This window comes from Cherax quadricarinatus, chromosome 9 (genome assembly GCF_038502225.1).
Source record: "Cherax quadricarinatus isolate ZL_2023a chromosome 9, ASM3850222v1, whole genome shotgun sequence".
NCBI lineage: Eukaryota > Metazoa > Arthropoda > Malacostraca > Decapoda > Parastacidae > Cherax > Cherax quadricarinatus.
The window spans coordinates 9,364,474-9,374,570 of NC_091300.1; the positions used below are offsets into that span (position 1 = coordinate 9,364,474).

The 10,097-nt window shown below is 39.1% G+C and overlaps 1 protein-coding gene across 1 annotated transcript; it reads left to right on the forward strand.

Annotated features, from left to right (window-relative positions):
- The first annotated feature begins 1,964 nt into the window (after nucleotides 1-1,964).
- On the forward strand, nucleotides 1,965-5,178 carry LOC128686018 (achaete-scute complex protein T3-like). Its single transcript, XM_053772650.2, has one exon. It carries the CDS (start codon nucleotides 2,430-2,432, stop codon nucleotides 3,294-3,296), a length of 867 nt encoding a protein of 288 aa, XP_053628625.2. The 5' UTR covers nucleotides 1,965-2,429; the 3' UTR covers nucleotides 3,297-5,178.
- Nucleotides 5,179-10,097: the final 4,919 nt, after the last annotated feature.

Genomic DNA, 10,097 nt, shown 5'->3' on the forward strand with positions numbered 1-10,097 from the left:
GCTGCTGTTGCTGTTACATTGCTGTTGCTGTTACATTGCTGCTGCTGCTGCTACATTGCTGCTGTTGCTGTTACATTGCTGCTGCTGCTACAATGCTGGTGTTGCTGTTACATTGCTGCTGTTGCTGTTACATTGCTGTTGCTGTTACATTGCTGCTGTTGCTGTTACATTGCTGTTGCTGTTACATTGCTGCTGCTGCTGTTACATTGCTGCTTTTGCTGTTACATTGCTGTTGCTGTTACATTGCTGCTGCTGCTGCTACATTGCTGCTCCTGCTGTTACATTGCTGCTTTTGCTGTTACATTGCTGCTGCTGTTACATTGCTGCTGCTGCTATATTGCTGCTGCTGCGAGCACTTTCGTGCACTGTGACAGCTACTTTGTGGCAACATTCACAGTATGCTGGGTTTAGCGCACCACCGTGATTTTAATAATAATAATAATGACAGTATGCTCCTACGTTACTCTATGTGATAGCTACTAAGACATAATTTGAATTTATATATAAACATGTATATATGCAATAAGATCACAGTAAACAGGTGATTTCAGAATATGCAAAACAACCACTCTGAAAGAATAGTGAAATTCCAAGCGCTTTCGTGACTACCCACATTATCCTTGATAATGTGAGTAGTCACGAAAGCGCTTGGAATTTCTCTATTCTTTCAGAGTGGTTGTTTTGCACATGTATATATACATGTACACACACACACACACACACACACACACACACACACACACACACACACACACACACACACACACACACACACACACACACACACACACACACACACACACACACACACATATATATATATATATATATATATATATATATATATATATATATATATATATATATATATTCACATATATACATATCTTCAAGCTGTAAGATAATCATTAGATCTGAGGAACGGTTTGATGGAAGGTGTTGCTACGTATATTGCTACGGTTTTGTCCAGGTACAATACACAGCTGCACTATTAACCAGATAATGGCCCAAGTCGGGCAGAAACGTCGCCATAAGTGTCTTGAAGAAGAAAAAGGCACAATACCGTGAGGGGAACAATACACAGTTAACCCGCTCACAGGAGAGTGAAACTTACCACGACGTTTCGGTCATTTGTGAATTGTTCCAGTCACGATATTGTGCCCTTTTTTTTTTGGTTCTTTTAATTCATTTATGTTAAACACTAGCATCAACAACACATCAACAGGGAAACACCAGCATCAACACACACTCCAACATCAACTCACCAACATTATTAACACTCATCAACATCAAAACACCAACATTAACACACATCAACACCAACACACACTCCAACATCAACACACCATAACCTCAATGTCCAAACACCACACACACGCATTAACGTTATCAACATAGCAACAGAACACCAGCATACCTTCGTCAACACATCAATAACACAAAAACATCATCAATACACAATATCATCAACCCCACACGAACGTCAACAGTATCAACACACCAATAATATCATCACATAAGTTGCATCAAGATTTATACACCAATAGCATCAACAGTGACCATTATGGCGCACTGTACTTACACTGCCATGTATGGCAGCTAAACACTGACAGCTAATGAAAAGCTATAGAGAGCAGCTCGGTCTCTCAGGACCAGATATAAAGAGAGAGAGATACAGAGAGAGAGAGAGAGAGAGAGAGAGAGAGAGAGAGAGAGAGAGAGAGAGAGACAGACAGACAGACAGACAGACAGAGTCAAGTAAATAGGGCAAGAGATAGTCAGATAGGCTGAGCACCTTTCACTAAAATACAAGGGAAATAAATTTTGGGCGAAAATGAGAAGAAAAGTCTGGAAATGTGAAAAAGGTCGCCATATGCGAGAGAAAGGGTGGGAGGAGGGAGGGTGGTGGGTGGGGGAAGGAGGGGGGAGAGATAGAGAGAGAGAGAGAGAGAGAGAGAGGAAGACAAGCATCAGGGGTGGCATGCAGGCAGGTATGTGTGTGTGTGTTTTGTGTGTGTGTGTGACAGGCAGTGTGATGGTGGCCGTGGTGGAGGGAGGACGTGGCTTCTCTTTCCTTCGCCTGACCTGACTTAGAACAGCTACACCTGAGCCAGTTCAGGACTACATGAGCACAGCTTGGATTGTCTCCTCTCTCAAGCATCCTCACACATATCTCATGATTTCCTCACATTTTGACAATGAACACTGGAACTATATTTCCGTTATGAACAATTTGTTTAGAAAAGTCTTCGCATTGTTATAAACTGCTTGAAATATTTTTTTCAAGCTACAAAATGAGTCTCGACTCGTTCCACATGATGCTAATGACGATGTGGAGAACCTGGAGTGAATTTAGGGTCGACAGTCAGTGAGAAACATCGTAAGGAGCGAGGTGGAGACTAGTGCTGAGTGTAAAGAACACAGCAGTCATGATTCCTGGTGCCAAGAGATTCAGACTTGACCACTCGGTGGCTCTGAGGGACACTGACCCACCGCTCGGAAGCCAGTTCATCGATCGCAACAACAACAACGGCATTGTCTGTAGCAAACACAGAAACGACAACGACTTGCACCATACTGGAAATCCCGACAAGGACAGCAGCGACTTTACCAGCTGTCAAAACGTCAATAGCAACAATAAGGCCGGAGTTGCAGGTCTCAAGTACCAGCTGCGGCCGCGCTCCATCAAAGTACGGCATTGTTACGACAGTGAGTGGAGCTTCCAGGACACGCTGCGGCATAAGCCGCGGCCGCCGCCTCTCTCCAGGTACCGCAGGAAGACTGCCAACGCCCGCGAGAGGTACCGTATGAGGCAGATCAACACCGCCTTTGATAGCCTGCGTGGTGTGTTGCCGTCATGGGTATGTAGTCGAAGAGCCTCCTCCGACCTGACCAAGATCACTACGCTAAAGCTGGCTTCAGCCTATATCAGGTCCCTCCAAGACATTCTGGACGGCAACGCTCAGCAAGACACCTACTCCTGGGTCCTCTCCAGTATCTTCAGTGACGCTCCCAGCCCTGAGCAACCCCAGTCTGTCCACCACTACAACCCCAGCACATTTCCTAGCAAGGCTCAGCAGCAGCAGCAGCAGGAGCTGGACTCAGAGCACCCAACCACAGACTCCGAGTTGGTGTCTCTCCTGTATGGAGCCTCGGATTCTTGCAACTACCAAGACAGCCTGGAAACCTTCTCGTACCTGTCTTCTGGCCCCGACACTGACAGCGTCAGCCTCCTGCTGGGGTACGATTCATCTCGCGTCTGGCCCCAACAACAGCACGCTCAGTTAGCGACATGACGGTTCGCGCAGAGCCATCAAGTTTAATTTCTCTAAACATTTACATCCAGGCAGAAGTATGTTTGAATTCATAAGCTCAACATTTAATCGCCAGCTGCTTTTAAATCAAGTAAAATTAGCTATATATACTGTATATTGTATATTGAAATAAGCTATGTATTGTGTGTCAATTGTTTGGACAGATGTGTAGTCCTCATGGTGCTGTGTTTACTCACAGAATGAGTGGTGCTACCCATGGTGCTGTGTTTACTCACAGAATGAGTGGTGCTACCCATGGTGCTGTGTTTACTCACAGAATGAGTGGTGTTACCCATGGTGCTGTGTTCACTCACAGAATGAGTGGTGCTGCCTAACTAACTCGCCCCTCAGGCAAAATCTATAATAATCGATTACAAAATCATAGATCATCGGGAACAGATAAAAGTTGCAGACAATATAAATCTGCAATATATTTTTTTCACGAATGAGATCTCTGTTAAACTCATGTGTCTAATTACATATCAAAAACACATAATACATATCAAGAACACATATGCCACTAGCGCGTGAGATCTAAAACAGCATAGGAAATATGCTATTTAAAAAACCTTGCCATTAGAAGCCAGCAAACACGTCCTTACCTTAAATCTTTTTTAAATATTTACATACGATGGCCCATCTTGTGAATCTATAATTTGTCCCCAACTCAAGGACACTAAACATGAGATCGACACCATGCCTAACCCTTCTAGGGTAGGGTAGGTGCCTGAGCCCGAGCCTTTAGCTCACAAGACTGTCATTCCCATTTGCCCCCTTGGGGCGGGGATGACAGACCAGAGAGGCCTAGCTTGTGGCTAGGCCTGGGGACAGTTGGTCCCAAAGATGAGGAGGTACTTGTATCTCCTCCCATGGGAGACTTAGGTCTCAGACACTCCCTCAAGAGGGAGCCAAGGCCGGGCCACCACTTGGAAAAGGCCCGGGCCGGGAGAATACCGGCGTATCTTTAATAATAATAATAATAAATAAAGTGGGGGTCCTTTTTAAATTTTTGAAAAGGGGTGTTTGGGTAAATTATCTTTCAAGAATACATCTTGATTAAGCAAGCAAAATTAATGAGACAGATTACAGTAGTAGATGGTTCAAGATGATTGGTAGATCAAAGAGAAATACAGAGAGCGAATCCTATAGTAAACGAGGTGTATAAGTATACGATACTCCTATGTATGAAAGCAAGTCACGTCCATCATTAGGTATGTTTTTTTAAGGGATTGTTTCGCCCTAAGGGGATTTATCAAGCGATTAAATCCCAGGGAGATGAAAGTGCCATAATAAAATTACCCAAAGTTGTACACCTGATATTTTTATATAAGAATTTTTACTTTACGACGTTACTTTGCATATCTTCGATTCACTACTCTGTCTGTGGTTGAAGCAACCATCTAGGAAAACTACCATCTAGCCAAGTCAAAGCAACCTTCTAGCCAGCTCAAACAACCAACTAGCCAGGTCAAAGCAACCTTCAAACGAGGTGGTGAGAAGCACTGTATTCTCAACCTGTGTTCTAGCAAGTGATAGTCCCAAGTAACCATATAGCCAGGTGGTGTAGGGAGCAGTGTAGTCTCAACCAGTGTTTTAACAAGTGATATTTCCCAAGTATAAGTGGAAAACAATAAGATTCTGTTTATGCGAATGATATTGTCTGAGAACATCTAAAAAAATCACAGTGTGTGTGTGTGTGTGTGTGTGTGTGTGTGTGTGTGTTTGGTGCCAAACATTATCTGTTTGCAAATGGAAAGCCACAATTTTTAATCTATTTATTTATAGAAAAGGAGAATAGTTCGGTCTAAAATTATCATAAGATTGTTATCTAGTCACTAAATATGTGCCATATACACCAGTAATGTTTATTATTCTAGTATGTATATATAATATAAATAATTATGTGTATGTGTGCCTTTGTACATTATGGTGTTAGGTATCACAACAATAATATATATATATATATATATATATATATATATATATATATATATATATATATATATATATATATATATATATATATAAGATGTTTATAGCTTGCAAACTTATTTTTAAGTACAATTAAGATTTGTAATTGGCTGGTGTGTTAAAGAGCTCTGTAGTAATAGTCTGAAAGTTTTAGACTCATTATCGTATGGCACAACTTTCGTGTGCAATACGAAAAGTTTTTTCAGGTTAATTTGAGTTATCTAAAATGCCAGTCACACAAGGAACAGCTTCAAGATAGAGGAAAGGTCTGTAGTTTTGCTTGTCTCTGTCTCTTTTGCTCGCTCTCTGTCTTCCGCTGTCTAAGAGGGTCTACAGCGTGTCACAGATGCAGCTTACGGTATTTCCGTGTGTGTCTTATGCACAGTGAGTATATGGCACACACTATCCCTGTAATGTTGCAAAGGATGGTATTGGTGTGTGTGATTTTCAGAGAAGATATATATGGGCCTAACCTACACTATGGTACAGAGCAACAGTCCTTTCCTACAGAGCCTTCCAGTAATTAAAGGAGCAGTCATAGCGCCCCATAAAAGCGCGATTCAGCTCGAGTTATAGGTGACAGATAGAGCCCCAGCTCTTCTTTACTGTATTTCTTGCACTGCGCATGCCATACAACTCTAAATGCTGTGTTTTAACACAGTTCGCGTACTTAAGTCATTACTGAATTGCCTTTGGAATGGGAAGCAGGCGGCTTCGATCCTTAAATCAGGAGCCCTCCGCCCTCCTTCGAAGGGGCATACCGCTCTATTGTCTCTAATAAAAAAAAAAACTGCGTCTAGTAATCCCTGAGAGTCTTAAAGATAATGTCTAGAACTCTAAGACGGTGGAATGTGGTTCTTTATCGTGCCAGTGGTTCTCCTCAATGTTTTACTATTAATTATTATTATTATTATTATTATTATTATTATTATTATTATTATTATTATTATTATTATTATTATTATTATTATTATTATTATTATTATGGGTTGAACCTGCTGAAAACTGCTCTAGGTACATCTGAAGAGTTTTTCTCTAATTTCAGTGAGTCATGAACCCTCTATGGGGATCTGTGTGACCGTAAGATATCCAGGACACCTCTATGTAGCCCTCAGTATGATAACGGTATACAATACCGACAAGTTAATTAGTAAGATACATGTGCAACAGTTAGGTATCTTTATTCAGAGACTGTTGACATGTGTCTTATCTATTTAGGCTTGTAAAGTCTTACGTCCAGTGTCTGTAATAGTGTGCTAATTGTACAAGCTATCTCTCAGAAGACTGTCAAGATAGTATTAGTGAGTCCTCTGGTTCGTAATAGTGAACCTCGAGTTGAATTTACCATGCAGAATTTGTAATAGTGAGTAGAGACGTTAATATATCTTCCAAAATACAGTATGCTAGCAAAATTCAGCATACTGTATTAATGTGCTCAACGGGAAGACTTTAAACAGTTTAAAGATCCCTCTGTAGTTCAGGACTGGAAGGGAATGAGGTTTAATACGAGGAATAAGAGGGTGCCTCCAAGCCTTTGGAATCAAGAGCCCTTCAACAGCCCCTTCCTCCCTTCCCTTGACGGGCACATTCTATAAATCACTTCCAATTTGTACAATCAGTGGCCCCAATTTGTAAGTGGTGTCAGAACCCTAAAGAGGCTTCGCATCCAATTACAGAGCCTTTGTGAATGGGTAATAGGACCAGCCGCAGATTACAGCACCAGCCTCAGCACCTCCAATTACATTTTGCAGCCATATTTTACAGTGACTCAGTTACATTTAAGATAACCATGCCATATTAAGGATAACTGTTTGTTAGCCCGGGGGCGATTACCCCCCATAGCTATAATATACATATTGCATTTAAGGTAATGCCATTGTAATTAAGGAAATTACGTAATTAGTAGATAATCAACTATACATTGCTACTAAGGGAATTGAATTATATTGTAGACAATTATAATGTACACTCGAGTATTTATGATGTATTAAGAGAGACATTATTGACTTTATTGTAATTTTATTGCAATGATGCAACTGTTTTTATTTGTAATTTCTGTTGCAATTTTTTTTGCAAAGTATACATAGTTGCATTTAAGAATAATTTGGGTAAATTATAAGATTTTATTTATGGTATGATGTTAGTATATATATATATATATATATATATATATATATATATATATATATATATATATATATATATATATATATATATATATATATATATATATATATATATAATGCATAAAGTATTGAAATAAATGGGTGATGCTATTTTTACGTCTTTTTTTAGTCCCTGATATTTAATCACTTGTATTTTCTATTTATTTTTGTTGAGAGAGAGAGAGAGAGAGAGAGAGAGAGAGAGAGAGAGAGAGAGAGAGAGAGAGAGAGAGAGAGAGAGAGAGAGTATGATGCTAAAATAAAAAATCGCGATCCGTCGCCTGTTAATGAAGAACAAAGGAAGAAAAAACATCAGCTTCAACAACAACAATAATAACAACAACAGAAACAAGAAACAAAACACGGAAAGAAAAACAAAAACGACAAGAGCAATTTAAAAAAAAAAGATCAGGATAAAACAAAGGAAAACAAAAATAATAAGAGAAAATTAATTAAAAAAAACGAGAGAAAATAAAGGAAAGACAAACAAACAAGAGTTATTAAAAACAAAAACAGAACAAGAAATAACCAACAATAACAACAACAACAACAATAACAACAACTACAACTACTACTCTCAAAATCCTCATAATTAGTGTTGAGTCTTCAACATTAACATTTCCAGACCAGTAAACTCAACATTAACATTTCCAGACCAGTAAACTCAACATTAACATTTCCAGACCAGTAAACTCAACATTAACATTTCCAGACCAGTAAACTCAACATTAACATTTCCAGACCAGTAAACTCAACATTAACATTTCCAGACCAGTAAACTCAACATTAGGTAGTAAGACACATAGGCAACAGTTAGGCAACTTTATTCCGAAACGTTTCGCCTACATAGTAGGCTTCTTCAGTCGAATACAGAAAGTAGGCAGGAACAGTAGAGATGTGAAGACGACGTAATCAGTCCATCACCCTTGAAGTCGTAGAATTTGAGGTTGTCAGTCCCTCGGCCTGGAGGAGTTCAGTTCCATAGTCAGGAACTATCTGAAGATCAAGCGACAGTGCGGAGACTTAAATACTGTCTAATGTGTAGGCGAAACGTTTCGGAATAAAGTTGCCTAACTGTTCCCTATGTGTCTTACTACCAACCTGTCGGTATTGTATACCATTTTGATGTTGAAACTCAACATTAACATTTCCAGACCAGTAAACTCAACATTAACATTTCCAGACCAGTAAACTCAACATTAACATTTCCAGACCAGTAAACTCAACAATAACATTCCCAGACCAGTAAACTCAACATTAACATTTCCAGACAAGTAAAGTCAACATTAACATTTCCAGACCAGTAAACTCAACATTAACATTTCCAGACCAGTAAAGTCAACATTAACATTTCCAGACCAGTAAACTCAACATTAACATTTCCAGACCAGTAAACTCAACATTAACATTTCCAGATCAGTAAACTCAACATTAACATTCCCAGACCAGTAAACTCAATATTAACATTCCCAGACCAGTAAACTCAACATTAACATTTCCAGACCAGTAAACTCAACATTAACATTTACAGACCAGTAAACTCAACATTAAAATTTCCGGACCAGTAAACTCAACATTAACATTTCCAGATCAGTAAACTCAACATTAACATTCCCAGACCAGTAAACTCAACATTAACATTTCCAGATCAGTAAACTCAACATTAACATTTCCAGACCAGTAAACTCAACATTAACATTTCCACACCAGTAAACTCAACATTAACATTTCCAGACCAGTAAACTCAACATTAACATTTCCAGACCAGTAAACTCAACAATAACATTTCCAGACCAGTAAACTCAACATTAACATTTCCAGACCAGTAAACTCAACATTAACATTTCCAGACCAGTAAACTCAACATTAACATTTCCAGACCAGTAAACTCAACATTAACATTTCCAGACCAGTAAACTCAACATTAACATTTCCAGACCAGTAAACTCAACATTAACATTTCCAGACCAGTAAACTCAACATTAACATTTTCAGACCAGTAAACTCAACATTAACATTTCCAGATCAGTAAACTCAACATTAACATTCCCAGACCAGTAAACTCAACATTAACATTTCCAGACCAGTAAACTCAACATTAACATTTCCAGACCAGTAAACTCAACATTAACATTTCCAGACCAGTAAACTCAACATTAACATTTCCAGACCAGTAAACTCAACATTAACATTTCCAGACCAGTAAACTCAACATTAACATTTCCAGACCAGTAAACTCAACATTAACATTTCCAGACCAGTAAACTCAACATTAACATTCCCAGACCAGTAAACTCAACATTAACATTCCCAGACCAGTAAACTCAACATTAACATTTCCAGACCAGTAAACTCAACATTAACATTTCCAGACCAGTAAATTCAACATTAACATTTCCAGACCAGTAAACTCAACATTAACATTTCCAGACCAGTAAACTCAACATTAACGTTTCCAGACCAGTAAACTCAACATTAACATTTCCAGACCAGTAAACTCAACATCAACATTTCCAGACCAGTAAACTCAACATTAACATTTCCAGACCAGTAAACTCAACATTAACATTTCCAGACCAGTAAACTCAACATTAACATTTCCAGACCAGTAAACTCAACATTAACATTTCCAGACCAGTAAACTCAA